The 22,764-nt window shown below is 38.0% G+C and overlaps 1 protein-coding gene across 12 annotated transcripts in view; it reads left to right on the top strand.

Annotated features, from left to right (window-relative positions):
* Positions 1 to 22,764, top strand: part of CAMK2D (calcium/calmodulin dependent protein kinase II delta) — a 160,335-nt gene that overhangs the window by 56,928 nt on the left and 80,643 nt on the right. For all 12 annotated transcript variants that reach the window (XM_082052000.1, XM_082051995.1, XM_082052001.1 and 9 more), the window contains exon 3: positions 6,124 to 6,183. In XM_082052000.1, coding sequence (XP_081908126.1) covers positions 6,124 to 6,183 — 60 coding nt within the window. The remainder of the gene's footprint in view (positions 1 to 6,123; positions 6,184 to 22,764) is intronic.

Here is a 22,764-nt window from a genome sequence, read left to right as displayed (position 1 = left end):
CAAATTAGCCTATCGTTCATATCTGAAAATGTTCACCTCTAGTATTTGTTATTTGAGCACACTATTATGTCCATAAGTAAGAGCTGAATATTAATCCTCTCTCAGCACTGTGTGCTGCTTCAGAAATCCTTTTACTAGAATTACATCATTTTGTGAATTATCCTCTTGTTTTATGGCACAGTCTGAAGCAATCTGACTGAACGCTGTGGGCATATGACACGTGGGGCATGTTTAATACTAATTAAATGTATTTTATTTAGTTAACCAATGAAAATGTTTAATGTATGTGAGAAAGTAATCATATATGAAGCTGTGGTAAAGCAAATAACAGCAAAGAAATTTCAAGTGTTTACACATTAAATTCAAAGTTGAAGTGCTTTATTATATCTGTGTTATTCCTGAAGAGTTGACATAAGATGTATTTAGCACGCATAGAAGACTCTCGGCCACCTTCCAGGTTTCTAGCTATGCTGGCTAGTCCTGTAGATATAGATGGAGGTAATACAGGGTAGCCTTTGAAAGCAGAGCTGGTGCTGCACCACAGAGAGACATCCTATGCCAAATGACCAATAGTGGGTTTTTTTTTCCAAGACACTGATCATATTTCCGTCTTTATACTAAAGCAGTCTTGGTTTAATTTGCATTTCAGATTGTCTCCCTATGTTCTGTGTATAATATCGCAACGGGTTGACTCATTATTAAGGTACAGCCAAAGCTGATGGGCATTGAGGAGCTGTGACTGTGTATGTCCTTATGTTTCAAACCTGCTGCAAATGAATTTACTAATCTTAACATAAAACCTCAGTGGAAGAGTTCAAGTTTATAAAATAACTTTAAGCTTATCTTGCAGATTTTTTTAAAGGGATTTTTTTATATTTTGAACTTCTGAAATTTAAAATTACTCCAAAAAATTAACAATAAAATAAACATGGAAGAGACTGAAGCTGACAAATTTTCTCGTGCAGGTATCATAGGCTTTGAGGCCTCACGGAGAGTTACATTACTTTTTTTGTTTGTTTTTCCTTCAGACTTAAAAAGTGTTTTACAAACTTGAAGTGCTAAGTATTTAAAAGATGGACTTTGCTTTTTATATTTTGTATTAAATGTGGTGCTACAGTTTTTAAACATACATATCTGGCTACCTGGATGCTTTAAAGTAAGGATGGAGCTTTTCGATGGTCTTTTAACATCTGATGGTAAATTGTTGGCTCTAAGTTCTCATCCATAGCAACTTTTTCATTGCTTAGTACAGAACTAACCTTGCTATGCAATTATTGCGACACATTGTCATTTTATGTAATGCCTAAAGCGCCTCATTTCAATTTCAGCATATTTTTTTACATTCAAAACAGTTGTATTTTCCAAAGTTGGTGTTTTGGGAAATTTGTGATGCTTCTTGTAGTTGCATCATAGTAAACCCTGTAATTTAATGTTTGCATACTCTCTTTAAAAGAGTGCAATTGTTGTAGGGAAAATGAACTGATGTTTGCTGCACATCTCCATTGGGCTTCAAAAAATCTTGGAAACTTTTAGGAAAGAATATTGTATTAAAAATTTACGCCTTCATTGGTATGATTTGAATGAAAATAGTTTTTTATGTGTTTTATTTGTGTATTTTTAAAATATGAAAAAAAGATGAGAATAGCATCCCTAATAGAAGGGAAAATGTACAGAAGAACTCCCTTCTAATTAACTGATGTTTAAACATGCTTAAGCTACATGTTATTCGCCTTCAAAAGTTACTCTTGCTGAATTCTTTCAAACATATTGCAGGATAGTGCTTAATTTTTTATTGTTTTTTGTCTTGTCAACATATTAAGTTAGATTTGCAGTGTAGAAACCGAATGCTTCGATTTCTCTGAGTATATTTGCGATATGTTTCTGTATTATTATTAATAATTCTGCATGTAGAGGCTGACCTTTTGCATTGCAACTGTTTTTCTGTTTATTACAGAGAGAATTGCTAGAGCAGCAGAACTCCTTAATCTCTGCTACTGAATCAATGCCTACTTTATCATTATTTGACTTTGGAAATATTTTACTTTCAGAGAAAGTAAAAGTAAATATTGTGCCTTTATGTTTAGTTTTACATCATATATTTCTCTATTAATGTCCTCATAATTTATGTTTTGTTACTGTAGCATTTAAGTGTTATTGGCAACCGTGTTGAAGATGTTTTGATGTTTCCTTAACATTCATACCAAGTACAATTGCTGCTGTCAGTCAGTGGTTCTATGATTCAGATTCCCTCTTGATTTCATGAAAAGACCCTATACGAATGTTACTTATATTTTCTGCAAAAACAATGTTGTCTCCAGCCAATACAGTTTTGGTTACTGCTTGTTTTGGCCTTGTGTGTGTGTTTTTCTTTACACTGCAAGCTTGTGTTGGTGAGCCCGTGCGAGTTTGTGTATGAAGCCTGATACTCCGTTCCTCTTGGAACTGCCCTGTGGTGTCCCTCTCCTACACTGCTTGTGCCACAAAAACAGATCTGCTTGGCTTCAACACAAGAAACACGGATAATGACAAAGTGCTCTTCCCTCCCCTATTTCTTGAAGTTGTCCTAATTTAAAATTTGTTGCAGTAGTTAAACAGCTAAACTTTTTACAGGACTATTGTATTTAAATTCATTGCTGTTTGTTGATAATCTCTCTGTCTACATCATTAATTGTGCTTACTGATTATACCTTAAACGGTTGGACAACGTGAATTACAAAAAAAATAGTATTTGTTAATTGAGGACAGTTACTTGTTATGTTGTCAAGATCTGTCAGGAGAGCCAGAGATTTAATGTATCTGTTATATTACGATTTGATATTATTTAATAGTATGTAATATAGGTTGGATTGGTGTGAGTTTAGCTTTAAGGAGCTGGTTCTGAATGTTTCAGACCCAGAGTTGTCTGCCAAGCCTCTTGGCTGTAAGGGTGCATCCTCCACCCAAGGCGTCTGCTCTAGGAGGTCGGGATTTTCCTGCCCAACTTGTCCCTCTATCCCCATGCACTTCTTAACACAGCGGCCAAGGGTCACCTTGCTGAGTGTGTTAAATAAGCCTTTATATTTTCTGACTTACGTACAGACTGCGCTCTTCAGGCTGTTACGGCACTTTTTAGAGGTCAGCTTGGTTGCTCTTAATCTTCAGAGTCTGCCTGTGTGATACTTGGGTCTCTGTGTAATAAACATTTGGTATCCTACCTGAGTTTTTAAACATACTTTAATTAGGTGCAGTAGAAGGGCACGGGAGTTGGGAATTGTTTGCTAACCATGTACTTTAAAACAACCAGTCACCCTCCCAACCAACCAACCAACCATTCCACCCAAAGCCCAGCTTCCACATGTCATCAATAAATTAATCTTTGATACGCTCCTTTAGCCGTCATTGGTTTTATAAGCACTGAAGTAACCCAAAGGATTGGAATTGTTACTATTTGTCATTTTATTCATATCATTCTCATACTTAAGAGGTTGTGCCTGTGATCAGGACTGCTTGTTCAGCAAGCTGCTGACACTGGCTAGCTGGTAGTGAACACAGACAATGGCAGGAGAAACAGCATTCAAGATCCCAGTTCAGTCCTTGATAGTAACTGCTACTGGAACAGCAAGGATACAGAAGTACTCTTGGGACTGAGCCACCAGCCTGGTGAGAAGATGCCTGGGTTGTGGTCACTGCTCCCATCACAGCTCGTGTGTTGTATGCAGAGGCTGTTGATGCTTTTCACATGAAGCATTCCTCACAGCAGGGAGATGCAAATCCTCACAGCAGCTCCAAGGTGAATGCCCAGGATCACTGCCATGTGCCCTTACACACCTGCTGCTCCCATCTGTACCTGCTGCTTGTCCAGAGCGTCTCTCTGTCCTGTTCAGCAAGCTACGTGTAGAGCAACTCCAGAGCAGGCAGGCTGCGGCCAGGGCCATCTGCAGGAAAGTGAAGTTGTGGTTTCATGAGACAGTTTTTTGACGGCAGCAGAGGCTGCCAGCCGCCCCCGCTGGTGTACTGTGCCACCCACCTCCCTTATGCTGGCACAGCCGTCTGTGTAGCTGTCCTGCGAATTCCGTTTTCCCACTTTTAGGGCAATTCTGCTGCTCTGTGTTTAGACTAAATTCTCTAAAATGAGCAGCACCTGATGCTTGATTGGAAAGTGAGATCTGGAAGTGCACTTTCCACAGAGCATGGTCACTGCCTGCTGGTTAAATGTGGCTGCGAGTCTTCTGGTCACCCTTGGGCTGATTTAGGAAGGAGAAGCTTATGGATTGTGGTCAGCTTGAACAGGGACATTATTAGGACTCCCCATGGAAGAGAAGGGTGAAAGGCAGTGCACCAGCTAAAAGGAGGATGTCGGGATCGCGCTACGGTATTCAAGTCCCTAAGACGATGGGTTTTATGGTGTGTTTTTTCTTGAACCTTATTCTGATTCTTGTCTAATAGACTCTGTTGTCAAACTGGTATCAGAGGAAGTATGACTTAATGGCTTTGAAAGATAATCTAATGACATTGATGGCATTCTGAGTGAGAATAAATACCACAATAGATCTGTAAAAGTTACATTACAAAAACAGATAACTTCTTCATTCTTGCTGTAGTATTTTGGTGTCTAATATTCCTTTGTAGATCAGACTTTCTGTATTCTCTGAATGATGGTTATTCAGCTCAAGACTTACTGGTGGACTACAGTTTTTGTGGAGTGGAATGAAAGATAAGAATTTCCCCTTCCACTTGTTAGGAGTGTTCTCAAACATAACTAGGATTGCAGAGATGTCACAACCCAAATTACTTGTGTGACATTTGAAGTTTGAGTCCCTGTGAAGGACTGGTTATTATTATGTACTTGGATATCGAATTGGAGCTATTTAAAATAATAGCAAACCAGCCTGATATCCAAGAACATTTTATAGTTTCTCTTCTAATTTTGAAAACTTATTTTTAGCTAATATTATAAGATTGAATCTCTGCTGCTTTTCTGCCTCTTGACAAAAGGTTAGTATTCTTAGCAGCCATAGAAATTATGCTGAAGAAAGTGAGGATAAATGCACTAGAAGTTAGTTAAAATTACAGGATTACAGTAGGCAGTAACTGGCTATTTTAATTATCTCTAAATTATTTATTTTATTGCCTGAATTACAATTTATTTTATTGCCTGTTTTACATTGCTTGACACTAGACATTTTAACATACCTGAGGACCTTCAGGTATTTCCAGTAGAAATAATTTATGCACCCTCCCAACACACTCATATGTATTGTATAAAACAAGTACTATATTACTTAATGGTAACCAAAATGCAGCAGAAGTAGTACTATAAATGGTGCTGTTTGGAGCAAATATTATTTAAGTGTGCTACATTAAAAAAACAAAACCAAAAAAACTTAAGCAAAATGGAGTTTGACGCAAGTAGTAGTATTTTTATCTCCAGTAGTGTCATTAGGGCTCGGTGGTGTACAAGTTCAGACCTGCTGCTCTACCTGAAGGTTATAAAGAATGAAATGGCAGTGAGAGGGGGAGCCAACAGATGGTATAGCAGGACCTACGTTTTCAGTGTGTCTTCAGGTTAATGAATAATCAGCCTGACAGCAAGATTAGCCCTGCTGCGAAAATAATAACTGCTGGTCATTAGTTATTGGAAGTTCTTGTAGCATCATATTGTGGTGGGAGCATGTGGTGACAGGAGTGCTGGCACTCTGAGGTGGCTGCTGCGTGTCGAGCTGTGTACCTAGCGCACAAGATATCATTAAAGCAGCTAATGGGTAGGATTTAAGGCAATGCTAGAGGTTCAGGTTGTCCTTATTTTGTTTAATGTTGTAACGAGGTTTATTGCCTGGTAATTATAGGTCCTGGCGTGACTACTTCCTGTTCTCACCAATAAATGGGCAGCATGATTTTTCTAATGCAACAGTGCCTCTGGTAGCCTATCAAAGAAGCAATTGGATGCAGTAACCAATTCAATATTACAAACAGTTTGAATGTAAAATTATTTTGTTTGTTTGTATGTGGGTTTTTTGTTTGGTTGGTTGGTTTTGGTGTGGATTTTTTGTTGTTGTTGGTTGGTTCGTTGTTTTTTTCCTTTAGTAAATACATTGAATTTAATCTTCATACTAAAAGCAACTGTTTTGCTTTCCTTTGTTGCAGATCACCAGAAACTGGAAAGAGAAGCTAGAATCTGTCGTCTCTTGAAGCATCCCAATATTGGTAGGAACATTTTATTGCTTTATATAGTAGATATCAGTTTAGGAAATTGAGGGAAAATACAGAGTAACAAATATAAATAGTAGCTCAGAGAAATGAGTGGAAATATCTCCAGGCAGGAGTCTGTATTTATAATGTGGTGCTCCTTTCTAATTTGGCTATGGGATGTAATATGCCAATAGATCACCTAAAGCATCAGGTGTTGTTCTCATTTTCTTTGAGCTATTGCTCTGCTGTCAAGGAGCTGGCTGTGCCAGGTGTTTGGGGTTTTTTGAACAGTGTGTAGGAGGAGTTATTTTCACTGCTGCTCATGACTTTTTGAGGCCTGCAGAGGAATTTCATCTAACAGCATATGTTGCAAAATGAGACAGACCAATGTCGATAACGTTAGTGTTGTTTTTATTGAGACGCTTATTTTATCGTGTTTTATTTTCAAGATTCTGTTGTTCTGTAGAAAGGATAGGTAGATGCAGAATGCTTGCCTCTTTTTTGTTTCCACAACTGTGTGTTTTCTACTCAAACATTCGTGGGAAGGGAAAAAAAGATATTTGGGAGGCTGGGGTGTGTTTGTTTCCTTGCTTTAAGAACAGTAGAAAGAGTTAAGCACTTTGATCTTTAAATAGTTTATCTATTTTTTCAGACACTGAATTATATGCCAAGGGTATCTCTCACCAGAATACTTGCTGTACCTGAGACTTCTGTGGGAGGGTGGGATTTTCCTGTCCATCCTGTTCCTCTATGCCCATGTATGTTCTTAAAAGTTGTGATCAGAAAAAAATAGTAATCTCACTGAAAGTTTTAAATGAATGTGTGCTTGGTACTGCAAAGGCACTTGGCAGTCTATTTGTTCTTCCTTCTGATTAGTTTTTCTCCTCTTCATGTTTAACTAATAAATGCTGGTCTTCATGACATTTTTAAACTAATATAATTGTTTCATGTCTGGGCAAGAATCACCTCCTTCCTTTTAATAATAACCAGAAATTGAAAACAAATGTACCATAGCTCAAAATGAAATGTTTAATCTCTGAAAAAGTTCTCTTGTACAGTCTCAAAAGCTTAAGAGGCTTCACATGCAAATTTGGTTAAAGAGGAAGACTAGTCTTCTCTGTGTCATTTTATCCCAGCTAAATTTTTTTGCATTGTAAAGTGATGCAAAACAAGGGAGGAACACAGAGTTGGTTGCGGGTAGAAGATGTATACAGCTCTTCTACAGTTATGGAAAGCAGTGGTTACACATGGTTCTAGTCTGACTCTAGAGTCATTTACCTGTGCCTTGCTGTAACTGTTCTCAGAGTACATCTGTGAGTTTGAACAAGCCAGGAAAGATGAATAAATAACAATGATAAACTGATAAAATGAAACAAAAGTCTAAATTGATTTCATGCAATCACATTTCTTTGGTTTGCTGGGTAGTTTGGACCGGTAATTAGGATGTAGTCCAGATCCTCTGTGGCAGGCCAGGTATTTCACATGCAGTGTTTATATTTGTGAATGTATGACTTGAAATGCAGTGATGACAGCTCTGGTGACAGGCAAGTAGGGTTCTGTTAAGTCAGCACAAATTCCATGCTTCGCTACCTGCACAATTCCGTCAAAGGATTGTAGACAACTTCTTCTACTCCTATTTCAGAAAAGATGTTTTGTTGTTCCAGATCTGTCAGTGAGAAGATTTTTATGACTTGGAATTAACACGCCAGGGTTTGGCAGCAGCCTTTACAGTCTGTTGTCGTTCAGTTTCTGCTGTCAGCTCTTCTGCCAGCCCTGCCTGTGTATCTGCTCCAAAAACCCTCTTCCAGTTACTGGGGTTACAATAGCTCCTTGTTTGCATAATTGCTCTAGCGAAGGCCACTTCATATCTGGTTCCTCTCTTGGAGGAAGATCATAAATGTGGTCTGAAAATGAGAAAACTTTTTTGTAAACTTAGAAAGAGTAACTCTTTGCAAAAGTAATACTTTCAGGCCTCCACAGTCCTGTCACGTAAGCTGCTGGGCTGCAGAGGTTCGTGTTTGCATGCTGAGCTGGCTGTCCAGTCTCCACCTGGGCCAAGTATAACACTCTCTTTCCTTCTCCTGCCCAGCCCTGGCTGCGCTTTGCTCTTCCCCCTTCTGGCTGCCCCTGCGGTCGTGTCCTCAGCCAGCTAAACCTTAACCCTAAAATCGTTCTAGGTGTGTCCTTGCTTGTACCTGGCTATATCTCTTATTCCTGCATCACTGTCGCATCCCTTTTTTAAAAAATCATATCTGATGGGTAATAATACTACATGAGATTAGAAAGCACTAATAGCAGAAAAAGGAAGTATACCAGAATAAGGTAACTCAGCTGTAACAGCAGAGATTATATTGTGTTTATGTCTCAAAATGGTAAAGATGAACCCTTGTAAACAAGATATACTTGCCCTATGTGTATGATAAAGAGTATGCATGGTTTAAGATATTAGCAAGTCCATTAATAAAAAATTCATGCTTTTCTCATTGTATTTTCTCCTGACTGCTACTGATTAATTTCTAATAGCCCAGAAAATAAAAGATTTTTTGAAAAGGAACTTGTCATGTTAACAATATGTATAATTTAAGAAAAAAAAATAATATTTTCAAATGCAATCTCTGTAGGAAAGCAGAGATCTAGTTTAATTAATGGGACAATTTCTCAAAGATGATTTTGGTGGTTTTCTCTGTTTTGCTCCAATGTAGATTTTTTAGTTGTCTTTTTCAATTCCACACTCATTGCAGGGCAGCAGACTTCTCAAGTTAGAATTCAGTAATCCTTTCTCCTTTCAGGCTGCTGCTTTATTCTTCCTAGTTAGCTTGATTAAATCTCGCTTCTAAAAGTGACTTAGTGCAAAGGTGTCAGGTTAACTTTACTTCTAAAATAATACATATATAGTAGTATTCCTTTTTTATAGTGTTGCATGGTCTCTTCGATTAATTATCTTTCAAATCTTTAGACTGTCACTAAATACTTTAGGATGAAAAACTGTTTTTAGTTACCTTTTTCATACTTTCCCTCCAGTCAGAGTAAAGCAGCACAGCTGTGGTGAATCATGTTTTCGTATTTCAGCCTGTGAGTAAACACACTGGAGTTTTCATATGAGAAAGATTTTCTTTGGAGAAACGGAGTAGAAACAAACAAACAAACAAAAACAAGCCCATAAAGCACTGGAAATATTTTCCAATTATCTTTACAGAGAAAACAGAATTATCAAATACTTTACAGATCACTATATTTTTTTGATTTCTAAGGTAGGTGTACAATTAATAGCTAACTAGAAAAATACTTATTTAGTTATTTCATCAGGATAAGAAAGAATTCAGGACTAAACTTCTTAACAATTGACATACCTATTTTTAGCCTCCCAACACTACTATTTTTATATCCATTTCATATCTGATTTCATGGTCATTGTATTTAATGGATGCCATTATGCAGTTAGGAAATCTTAGGATGACATGAGTGTTTCAATTTTTTTTTTAAAGCAGAATTTGAGCAAAAGATTTGGAAAAGCACAGCCTATGGGGAGAAATTAGAGAACTAAATCAGAATGTTTTATTTCAAAAGGATAAAACTGAAATTTGGAAATGAAGGAGGCACGTGAAAATATTTTCAGTTCATTATTTGAATATCCCCAGGCAGTCACTGTAAAATGTTAAATACAAAAAACTGAGAGGAAACAAATATATTTTCTCCTGCCTTCTGGGAGTATTTATGACATCAGGTTGTTATTTCAGGAATCAACATATCTACCAAATGTTCACAAATAAAGCATTGAAGTACGTACTGAGGGACCTTAATTCTTAATCCAAATTATCTATTAGGCATTTCTACCGAAATAATGATTTTGAATTAGGGTAAGATACCAAGTTCTAAATTAATGTATGAAAATTTAAATGGTTGATAATTATTCTCACTAGATAAGTGTCAGGAAGGGAAGGTAACTAAATCAAAATCCAGTTTTCTGGCACTTTCAAATCCTTACCAATTGAAGAAATCCATGGTAATTCATTTTGATACACAGATATTGTATCACTTGATATGAATATGTATACTTATGCATAGCTAGGCCTATAGAAGCATTAAGGTCATTCGAAAAATGCTTTTTAGATGCAGCAAATTATTTTGGTTTTAGACTTAGATCTTGCTGACCACACTTGATATCCTCTCAATGAAGTAAGTAATCTAGGTCCTAGTGTCAGCTGCCTCCTGTAAGGCATTCGTTTAACTGCTGTATTAGGTGCTATTTTTTTTATTACCAAAAATCAGCATATTCTTTATTAGGTATATTAGGAAAACAGATAACCACAATAAAAATGTAAGACAGTAGTTCTCCTATGATGGGATTCTCTGTGGCAGAGCTCTAAAGAAGTCTCATTCATATTTTTATCAACAGATTTAAAGCAAAACGTGGAAGTGCTATCAGTTTGATATGGTGGGACTAAGGAGCCTTACGAGCAATAGATGTGTGCTCATATATCTAAGAACAAAGAATGTATGTCAGTCTGAAAGGGAGCGTCTGCAGCTTGGGAAAGAGTGACTTTGAACCGCCTGTGATGACAGGAAATAACCACTTGAACACAAATCTCATTGGGAGGCCATAACACACAGGGGAGGTACCATTCTCAGATGCACAGAAGTAACAATCACAAAGAGAAAAACAGTATTTAGTTTGTATCTGCCAGCAGAAGCCACTTCTAGAGTACTGTGCTGAACTTTGACATCCACGTCAATAGCTGCATAAAGGGGGCGATTTGAGGGATAATAGAAAAAGTTATTTATCAAGAAAAAGGCAAAAAGAAAGATGACTGTAGTGCTGAATTCAAATATAAGAGTTTTTTGGCAATGACAATATAAGAACTATTTATGGGTATGATGTTTTCTGAAGTGTGGATTTTATTTTATTTTATTTTATTTTATTTTATTTTATTTTATTTTATTTTATTTTATTTTATTTTATTTTATTTTATTTTATTTTATTTTATTTTATTTTATTTTATTTTATTTTATTTTATTTTATTTATTTATTTTTTTATGCTTTATACTAAGAACTGTCTATTACTGAAGATGTGTATACTCCTGGTATTCAGAACTATGTACAGGCCATTATTTTTGGAAAGTTGAATATTGTTGAGCACTGAAAGGTAATGATTCTGTTTCTGGAGTGCTTAGGAAGCTGGACAGTCCTTGCTGGTTGTGTTTATATCCAGCACAGAAGTGTCATGGAAATGTTCCTTGAAGAAAATTGTTTTACTTCACGTACAAGTATAGCTTCAGGACATCTCTGAAAGCTGAATACCTCTGTCCTGACACTGCTTTTTATATAATTAATTCAGTTAGTTTCTCAGCATCTCTTTATTCAACTTTTTATTTGAAGAAATCCATGATTTCTTCTTCTCTATCCAGCTATGTAGTCATGATGCCTACGGAATGGTGTAGGAAAAATGTCCACAAGGAAAGTGGGTTAGAAACAGTATTTCCTGCTCTTTTTTCAAATATCCATTTCCCACTTCAGTAATGTATATATGAAGGTTTGTTTAAAAAATACAGGATTTCCTCATGATTTTTACCTACAATTATTCCTCAGCAATACTAATTGCTTTTGTTGTGATTTCTGCCTCTTCTCACCTCATTTTTTTTTATCAAAGTAATGGTAGTAGAAAGCCAGCCCCACTGAATTTGTCTTTCAAATAAAACTTGTTCATTTCGGCTTGTATGTTTATTCTTCAAGTAAGCATAAAATTACAAACAATGTCTATTTCGGCATGTAATGTTTTATTTATGGGAGGCAGGAGTTTCACTGCTATTATTTATTTGTAGAAAATTATTTACTTAGTAATGCTTAAGAAGTATGTAAACATCCTTGTCTGCTGGCACTAAAATTATATTGCCTTCATAGCCCGAGTAGTTTTTTCACTTCTTAATAGCCTAATAAACAAGCAAAAATAAGGAATAAGATGGGCTACACTCCTTTGTGTAACAGTACTCTATTGAGGCATACTTGCTCAGGACTCTGTACTTTATTGTCAGTCCAGACTCCTGCAGTCTCAGTGAGAATTAAAATGATGCAAAATCCATTAGCTGAACTTCAGGCCTTGAGAGAAAACTTAGCAGAGAGGGCTCAGAGTCCTTTCTTCCTGTTCAGTCTTGGGCAATACTGATATTTTCTCATTTTCCAGCATTTCTTGAGTAATCTGGCTTGTTTCCTCTTTTAAATTGTGATAAGAAATTTTGAGGCAAACATAGCTCAAGTTTCTTTAGTAACAGAGCTCCAACAGTTTGTGGTGGGTGCAGTAGTTTGCACATTACTCTGATGTTTAGTATTGCTGTATTTCTCAGGTTCTTACCATGACAAGATGACTGTAACAACATCAGTGTGTATAGGTTTTTACGTATTACAGCCTGCCAACATAATAGAGTTTAAAGTGAAACATGTAAATGTAGGTTAAGCCTCACTGTTTGGAGAATTTAGCACTTTTTCTTTGTAAGATTACACATCAAGTTATATTAAAAGCTTATCTCCTTGACTGAACAAGTACCCATGAAGGATTTGTTATCTTGTGTAACTGTTATTTTTACAACAGTTACATGTACTAATGCTTCCAATTTTTTTAATTTAGAAATTTGGAAAGCTTGTAAGGATAATGATAATCTCTTCACCAAGAAATCCACTGTTGTTATCCTGTTTTCTGGTCTTTCTCTGCTTTTGGTACATTTGAGTTTCTTGGTCCTCTGTTAAAGTTGTGTTTAGCACTCTGATTTCTAGTCTAGCAATCCATGTATGCAACACCGTTGCTCCATCTTATTATTACTTCTTTCGATGTTGATGTGGAGCCTGCTTGGGTAACTTTGGTTTATGAAGTCCCAGCAGATGATAAAAATGGCATTAGCCTGATGGTGCAAGTCCTGACCCAGTCTGAAAAACCACTGATTCAAGCCTGGTAAAAAAGTGCATTTTTTTCCCAGGTTGAGTTTGCTCTTGCAGAGTTCGTACTGAGTTGGGTAGTATTTTCCTAAATCAGAATTAGTGTCGCTCTCTCTAACAACTAGAAGGGCTGCTGCTGTCTTTACATTCCCGCTTGTTAGAAACTGGACACAGCAAAATGGTATGTGCTTTTTAGTAAGATCACTGTAAATAACCTGGTTTTCTCACTGCAGCACTAACGCACCTGGCTTCATCACAGAACATTGTTCCCTGTCTGCTGCCATCTCCTCCCTTTGCTTTTAGATGGAGTAGAAGATATGGCAAGCAGACAGGATCCATTAGCCAACTACATCAGGCTCAAGTCTGACTCTGATGAATGCTCATCCCTTCCCAAAAGTCACAGCAGATTTTACTGACATGTGGCAGCCCTTCAGGTGATAAATGAAGGCCTCTTGGCAACAGGACAGGTTGTCCCTGAATGGCTTTTTAAGTCAGGATATTTAGAGGTAAGTAGGACTGCCAAGCCGGAGCGGTGCCATGTCAGCTTCAATAGGCCTGAGCCACTTGTGTGCAGATCTGCTTGCGTAGGCTCAGTCGGGCTGGAGCGGTGCCACTGCCGGCGAGCATGAACTGCTGTGCTTGGAGGGCAGAATGGCACAAGTCTCTCTCGTTTTTGAAGAACTATAGCTGGGCCAGCATATGGGAATACAAGGCAGTGTCCTTCTAAGGAAGGGTGGTTTGTAGTGGGTCAGGAGGCAGGCTAGATGCAGGACAGTCTGAGATGCCAGTAAAAATTACTAAACTGATTTCATAAATGTGTTGATGTCTATTTGCAATCAGCTCTGGTTTCCATACTTTGAGCTGGGAACTTGTCATAAATTGCTGAGGAAATTGGCAGCACTCGAACTTGGTACTGCTCCTCCTCAAAGTCTTCGTGCCTGTGGTTCAGCTTACTTATTCAGGAGCTTCCCCTGATGCCTGAAGGAAAGGAGGAAAAGCCTGCATCTCAGGGTTTTCTCATCTCTCCCCACAGTAACACATAACTTGAGTATAGTTGTTAAAAGCTTCATGTGGGGGTGAAAGTAAAAAACTTTGTATTGCCTTGTCCTTTTTGGACAAAGGGTAATTAAAGATATGTGGGTTTTCTGTGTCCTTTATGCAAGACAGTGTGTCCTTTATGTTTTATATTCACTAAGTTTGTGCGTTGGACTTCATGTAAATTCACAAGAATCTGAAGAGAAACACTATTATTATAATGCACAGCAAATGTGGATTTAGTAAATCCTTTTTGACTTTCATTTGACTTACTGTGGCAAAGTTGGGAGTAGCTCCACTGGCATCGGTTAAGTTACTGTATAAACAAAATGGGGAATAGAAACCAAGCCTATTTAGGTTTGGTGGTGTAGTTCTTTAGCACATTTTTTTTCTCTGAGCTTAGTTTCAAATTTTGTTCTTTACATCAAAAGTATATTAATACAGACTTAAAAGGTAGCAAGACAGCTCTTTTCTGATGCAGTGAAAATCAAACAAATCCTCAATTAAATATATATATAAATATATATAAATAAATATATAAATTTATATACTCAGGAATGTATTAACTCTATGTATATAAATATATAGGGTTGTTTATCTCTCTGTATATAACAGCTTTTGTTTATCTCACAGAGAAGCCAGAAATCTGTGGGACTGATGTATGTAGATCTCACTTCCTTTAATTATTTTTATTGCTTAAATGAGCTGAACATTTCAACAGTTTTAAACCTCATCCATTCTATTGAGTAAATTAAATTTGTAATTTCCGTGATGAATAAGGTTAATCATAGTCCTTGAGAGAATTAAAATAAAATATCAAGAAACCAAATAAACCAGTGATATAACATGATTTTGTACTTAATGTAAAAGCTAATTTAATGTTATAAAATAACAAATTCAGTGTTTCAAATCAGGTGTGGCTACAGCATGTAGCTGAATAGTGAAGTGCAACAGCAGAATACAGCTGCTGGTTTTGTAGTAGCTATTTGTAGAATTAAATGTACTGTAACGAGGCTGAAATAGGAAAGAAGACACAAGGAGGACATCGTGGGGTTTGGTTTTTGTTGCAACTGGCTTTTCTGCAGTCTTTCTCATTCTCAGCAGTGTTTGTTATTAGTATACATTTGATTTCTTTTAATTTGTGAAGTTGTCGTGAATGCACAGTTGATGTTTAAGATGAAGATACTGAAAGTTTTCACTTCTGATGTAAGAATTTGGTGGGGGAAGCGCTTTCTGTAGAGCTGTTGGTAGCCCTGAAGTGGGTGAAATATCAAAAATATACCACAGTTAAAACACTAAGTTGTTTTGTGTTGATCAGTGTCAGTAATTTTCAACATGTAACATTAAGTGTCAGTCTGGTCAGAGTGCAAAAGGAAAGAAGTGTGAAGGCAGCTTTATTAGGTGTTAAACCTTTTGTCTCTGTTTCGCTTACAGCATAATCCTTTTATTCTGGTAAGAGTGGCATTGAATCTTTAGGTTTTACTCTTCAGGGTTACTGTGGAGCATAAAAATGTCTTTTAGTATAGACAATGACACCACTCTTTGCTTCACTAAGTTAATTTGCTTCCTTTTAATGGAGGACAAGATTATTCTAGCTCAAGTGAAGCATTACAGGTTGTAATATCCCAGATAGCTGTAGAAACGTCCATAATATACTTAGGAAATGAGGTTTCACTAAGATATGCCACAGATTTTGCCATTTTTTTTGCCTCATAAAGTATATATGCATAATTTGCACTAAAATAGGTAATGAAAAAGACCTTGAAGAATTTTCCTTGCCTGATTATAGCTGGTTTTGCATGTTTTATTAAACAAATGAAAATGGTTTTCATGGTATGTCCAGCTTCTTCTACAGGTCTTTTCCTTCCATAAAGTCAGTTACGCTTGTGTAGCCAGTCATTTAAAATGTAAAATAGAGTAATCCACAGCAACGGGAAGTGGAATTTAAATTTGTCTCTTGAGGAACTTGCTGCAGGGGGTCAGTACTAGGACGACTGCCACACTTCCCATTTGTATTTTGATCTCCTGTTCTGCTTTACTTTCTATATATGCTTTCTGGAAGGAAGGGTTTCATAATTGCATTGCTGACTTCAAGAACCATATAAATAAGCTAGATTAAAATGAATTGCTCTGTTTTTACACACACAAGATGAATCTTTGAGAACTTACCTTTTTTTTTTTGGAAAGCTTTGTTTATTGTGACTCTGCAACCACGTGTTATGCATACGCATAGACATCGTGACTCCCAGCTCAACCACAAAAACGCAATTTTCCTCTGGACCCTTTCCTCTAAAAACATAGATCTCAGCTACTTAAGCTAAAGTAAGCTTTTTCTTTCAGTAAATCTAGCGCAGACGTTTTTGGAGCATTTTTAGGGGATATTGTAAGTCCTGTTCACTTTGCTTTGTACAGACAATGTTGTCAACAACTTAATGGATGAATTCTGGAATTCTGCACTGCTTCTCAGATCAATACACAAATGCCAGAAAAAATATTGTGAACCTCTTTCTTGAGCTGGAAAAAGAAATACAACCAAAGTGAAAAAAGGTTATAGTATATTTGATGGTGTGGATGGGTGCCACTGCTCGGATGGCATTAGTGCAACTCTCACAGGGGTGGTAAGATTGTTGTTGAGTGTTTTCCATTACAAACCCAGCTCCAGCCTTGAATTTTGTGGCTGTGGGCTGAACCTGCTCTGTGGGGCGCTTTTGTCTCGGGCTGTTCCCTTTCCCAAGAGAAAATAGAGAATTACCGTTCAGGCAGCATTTGCTTTCCAAGCAGCCTAAATCTGCCCATTTGAAGTGTTTGGCATCCTCACCCAAGGAGGGTGGGTTGTCCCTCTTACCAGCAGGGAGGCTTCGGGAGCAATGGGTGTGTGCCTGCTTCTGGGAAAGGTCTCTCAGAGGGGAAAGTGTGTGACCGTTCGTACCACCTCAGAGCTCAGTCCCACCCTTAACACCTCATCTCTGTTGTCACAAATTCAGTTCCCTGTGACATGAAGAAAAAGATAAATTCAGAGATGAAGGCAGAGAGGCAAAGGAGGAAAGGTGGCACAGGCGACGGGAAGGAGGAAGCATTTGAGTGAGAGGATGGGGGAAAACTGGGGATCTGAGCTGGTAGCAGTGAGAGTTAAAATGAAGGTCTGACTTTGGACCATGGATCATGTTTTAATTTGTGATCATAAGTCAGGAGTGGCACTTTGAGAGCTCACAGTGGAGCTTGGGAGCTCTTTTCTCCTTTTGCAAAGATGGTACAAACCCAGGAGGCTCATTAGAAGAGGCAATCATTGGGGCTCCTCCCATCTGCCCAAATATCTTGCTTTACTTATATACCCTGCCCCCTGAAAAAAAGCATCATAAATCATGGAATCATGTGGGTTGGAAGAGATCTCTGGAGGTTATCCAGTCCCAACCCCGGCTCAAGCCACCTCCTGTAAAATTAGGTTAGTCAGGGCCTGTCCTGCTGAGTTTGGAACATCTGCAGGGAAAGAGGTTGCACAACCGCTCTGGGCCCCGCTCCAGTGTTTGACCACCTTCCCGTCAACATAAATAAATAAATAAAAGTGTCTTTATGCCTAGCTGGGATTTTCCATGCTCCAGTGTCTGTCTGTTGCCTCTTGCTTTGCCATTTGCACCCTGGAGAAGACTTTCTCTGCCGTCCTGACAACCTCTCTGCTGGCAGCCGATGGCAGGAGCAAGATGTGTTCCAGCCTTCCCTTCTTACAGCCAACCCAGCCCCTCCTTGTGTGCTGCATGTAGCCCCCCAATCATCCTGGTGTCCATCTAATGGACAGTGCCTGAGAGAAATAATAGCTAGCAACAAATAATGCTGTCCTAATAAGGACTGAAGCTGGGCTGAAATAAAAAGTTAGTGTCACAGGTTACTTCAAAGGTACAAGGAGTGACATAATTCAGGGTGCTGTCTGTTTTCATGCTCATACTTTTAGATCTGAGCATTGTATTATTGTGCTTTCCCAGGAGAGATGCTGCAGAAGAAAATAGTTTAGGGCGAGGAGCAAAGTGTTTCAAATGTTTGTTTTCTAAAATCTTTCCTGCTGATCAACAAACAGGTTACTGGAAGGAGAAGTGGATGTTCTTTACAGTTGGACTCGATGATCTTAAAGGTCTTTTCCAACCTAAATGATTTTATGACTCTTGAATACAGCTGCAGCTATATAGGATGTTTTTGTTATCTTCTTAAAAAAAATTTGCTTTTGTGTTTAAATATTGTGACATAAATTCTTAATGAAAGTGTAATTTGACTAAAAACTGTTAATGGTTTTTTGGAGTGCATTTTTTTAATTAGTGGCAAGGCATTCATGTGGAAGTACCTTTTGTAGCCTGAACTTGTCTATGTCATGTCATGTGCAGAAACCCCTTTTCCTCTTACTTTTTGCATTTCATATAAATTTCTTCTTCATCTTTACCAATGGAATGCCTATTCAGTAAGAGATTTCATATCTTGGATACTAATATCTTGGATATTATAATTGAGGACAGCATATGGAAAATCTGGTTGCCTCCTAAAAATGTAAAGTTTTACATATAAGGTAATGAACAAAGCACAGTGAAACCGTGATACTAGGAGGCTGGCTGAACAGCAGTTTCTGGCTCTTCTCCATTTAGAAACTTGGACCTAGGGTGTGTGCTCTCTCTATGCAAATGCACCTTATGAGTAGTAGCAGTACAAATTATCCCTGTGTCGTTCTGGAGAAGTCATGAGAGAGGGGAAAAAAGTACAGCTACTTTCCTTGCTCAGATTGTGGTAACTGTGGTAACTTAGTGATGACAGCGGCCACTTGTTAGAGACTGCTCACTGCTACATCTCAGAAAAATCACCAAAAACTTACAGATTTTGAAGAGCTTCTTGTTTATTTCTGTGTTTTCGTAAGAGGAGTCCTCTTGTAAATTACTTACCACAGCAAAATGAGGTTTTTTGCGGGATTTTTTTGTGTGTGTTAAATACCTGCAGGTCTGTCCTCATCAGGACCCAGGGCTGTAGCATGTCCGTAGCTCTGCTGGGCTGGTCCCCTTTGTTGTCACCCTGCATGGCAGCAGTGTGCCAGCAGCTGGCGCCTGTCTGGCTAATCCTCCCCTTGTGCTCAATGGCTAGGGGACAGAACCGATCAGTACCAGGTTGACAGCCATCCTCCTAAGCATCCCCTGTCTTGTAGCAAGGGTTTCACGTGTCCTTTAGGATTTTCCTTGCTCTTCAAATGTTTGTTTTTAAAAAGTCACAAATTCACTTTTCATCATGTTGGGAGATTGTTGTGTTTCCCACTCCTGAAAGGATCTGTAGAAGCCATTGTGTACCAAAGGATGCCAGCTGGACTGGTCTCAGCTTTTCACATGCTGCAACCTAGCAGAATGATTGCTTTTCACCCTGTAAATACCACTGATCTCCATCATTGGCAATGGATAAATATATTTTAATTGCTCGGTTTAGCCTGTTTTTTTCACACATTTCTGCACTCAAGATTTTCTTAGTCCTATAAAACTGCCAATCCAGGATATTTTCCAGTTGATAGGCTTTTAATGGTACCTCTCTCCTCTCAGTCACCTTCCAAATTTGGAAGTTCTTTTTTTAGTGGCTTCACCAGAGTGTTAGTATTCTCATGGACTGCTCATGGGAATGTGCTTCTAATTTTAGTTTCTCCTCTAGATGCCTGTCTTCTCTAAATAAATACACCTCATTACAGCCATGCTGGGCCAAGCGTGGCACTCTGCTCCTGATACTTGTATGTTGAAGATATTCTGGTACTGTAATCAAATCCGCAGCTTCTGCTCTTGGGCCGCACAGCAGTGAATAGCAGTCATGTGTATCAGCAATTGTATCATCCAAGTACTGCTTTCTAATTTATTTATTTGTTGTGCATTTATTTACCAGGTAACCTTGAGAGTTATTAAATAGTATTCCACACATTTATACTTGGTCTAATATCAATGGTCTTATTACTAGGATTATGTTGAATTTGGCTATGTAGTCTTGCTGGGAAAGAATGGCCTGATGATCTGAAGTCAGTTGCAGGTGAATGGCTTGGAGCTATCTTCTGTAGAATATATATTTTGGGAGTAACTGCATGTACTAAATAAGAGTAATATTCAGGGAGAAGCTTCAACTGCAGTTAGTAGTCTGGTTTTGTGAATACAGACTGGCTTCCAGCTCTCTGGTGCAGCTTCTCTTCCATCCAAGTTTATGTGGGTTTTCATTGAGCTAATTACAATCTTACTAATGGTCCCGTCGGACAGGACAAATTCTCTAATTTCCATTTATTGTGAGACTGTGATTAAAAGACAATGGTGGTTTCTCATCATAAGCCTCAAGTTTGTCAACTATTCCATTAATATGCATTCCTTGCCTTTTGTAAAACAAACCCTTTCAGTCATTTTGGATCATCATTCACTTGTAAAGTTGCACGTTAGGAAAACGATAGTAATTTATAGTTGTCTTCAGTTCTGGTAGCATGACTTACTGTGATAGATAATTGATAGAGGGGGAAACCACATGCACTCAGAAAATAGTACAGATGGTTTTGAGCCCAGCCCAGTGGATAGAGATGGAGTGGGCTTATTATTGAAATACCCTGTCTTGGTGTAGTACTTTGAATCTCTCAGTCTCACACTATTAAAGCTATGGAAAGTTTCTACTTACGGAAAATTTTTGTTCACTATGTTTGATGTTGTATGGGTGCCAGCAACATCATACAGATCGGTAGAAATAAGAGATCAGTTATGTAATCTTATTTTTTTTTTTCCCTTGAGACTTTTCAGATTTGTAGTGACTATAAGACACAGACTTCTTTGCATCTTCATTGCAACCTGTGACATAGTGTAAAGATGCCTAGGCTTGCTTTTTGTTTCTGCTGTTGTCAAAGAGCAGGTTAAATAAGTCATGCTGATACAATTAAACTACTAGAAGCACACGCACTGGTTTGTTTAAAGTCAGGATGTCAATACACCATGTTCCCATTTGTCGTAATGACAGGCCCTAGGAAACTTGCCTAACTACAACAATTACAAGTGAAAATATTTATCTGTAATTGTTGTGTGCTAAATCATGCCCTGCTAAGAGAGGGGGAAGTAGGAGCAGAAATCCTTCTGCAAGTCCATAATCTTTAGAAACATCTTGAAGTAGTCAGTGTTGGCTGGAAGCCTCCCTTTCTGCGCTGCTGGCTCTCTGGGGAGCTCTAGCCAGGCGGACCGTGTGTTTGGAGGAGGTAAGCTCTTCCACCTACCAGAGCCTATTGCTGGCTTGTGCACTACCGCAGCACAATGCTCCATAAATACACGATAAATTATTGGTATAGTTTTATTGTAATATTTAGAAAAGAAGTATGAGCTTATTTGTTGCCTGTCTGCATATGTTCAGGGAGTTTTCACTGCAGAGTAACCAATATATTGTCATGAGAAACGAATCAGGTCACAATAAATCCTATGTAATTGCTCTTTTCACAATAGTAATGGCTTCCTCAGGAAACTGATGGAAGAAAAAAAAATATAGTCCCCACATTTCCCCTGTTGCTACCACAAGAAGTTCCTGCATAAGAAACAGGTAATCTGAAGTCTAAAGGGACACTTGAGTTTAATACTGCAGTCTGCAATGGTATGCATTGCTGTAAAGGTGTGCATAGGGCTGATCCCTGGGTTTATCATCTTGCTCACGTTTAGAATATTCAGGACAGCTGTTTGTGAAAGTGGACATCAAGGACAAAGATGTGATCACAGTTATGTTTTAGGTCTGTTGCATCCATTTTAGGTCTTTTTCCTCAAAGCCATGAACACAAATTTGGGGACCCAAACCTAAGAAAGTGCCTTTAGCCTAGTTTTTATGCACAGATATAAAAAGAGCTATCAGGTAAAAGCACAGGCAGGCTAAATTTACAGTATTACTGTGTAACATAAGTAAGTAATAGGTTAATTCCCCAAAATTCAGAATGTAAAAGGATAATAGGGCAAAAAGACATTTCCTTTTGCCTTTGTTCACTTGGAAGATGATCTTTTAATTCCCACTTTGTGAATAAAATGGTCCTCTGATAGAAATGTTTAGACAGGCTTCATCATCTACAAAGGGAAAGTATAGTTGTATGTAGCTATGTGATGAAGCAGTCCACAGAACTGAAAGATGTAGCCAAGTAGGCATGAACTGCAAGAAAAGGTAAGTAGCAATATATGCTAACAATTGCAAAACCTGTCAAGGTAGGAGTAGTGGTGTTTCTTCTGAATACTTCTCTGGTCTCCAATAACTGCAGGTCAAGAGCTTCCTAAGGAAATGAAAGCTTGTATGTATTTTACTAGCAGTGTGAGTCTTTTCCATGAAGTTGATTTTACTGGCCTAGAAAGAATTTTTGCTGGAGCAGGTCTATGGCCTGAAAATTCCACCATCACTTCAGAATACAGCATTTTCTGGTCTCCAAGGACTACTGCATCTTAGAAAAACATGTGGCATATCAAGAAATAATTTAGAAATAATCTTGACTTAGTATCTTAGCTTTTTTTTTTTTTTTTAACTAATGTTTTTAATTTGGAAAAATACCATTTTGATGCCATATTCCAATATTTAGTATTGCAATCAAAAGTACCTAGAGTCTGTCTTAGTGCCTGGAGTAGAGGATAAGGGATTTGGTTGCCTTGTTACCC

Source organism: Streptopelia decaocto, assembly GCF_964273445.1.
Source record: "Streptopelia decaocto genome assembly, chromosome: 4".
NCBI classification, from domain to species: Eukaryota; Metazoa; Chordata; class Aves; order Columbiformes; family Columbidae; genus Streptopelia; species Streptopelia decaocto.
Note: the sequence above shows the minus strand (reverse complement) of the source record. Positions and strands in the feature narration are given on the sequence as shown.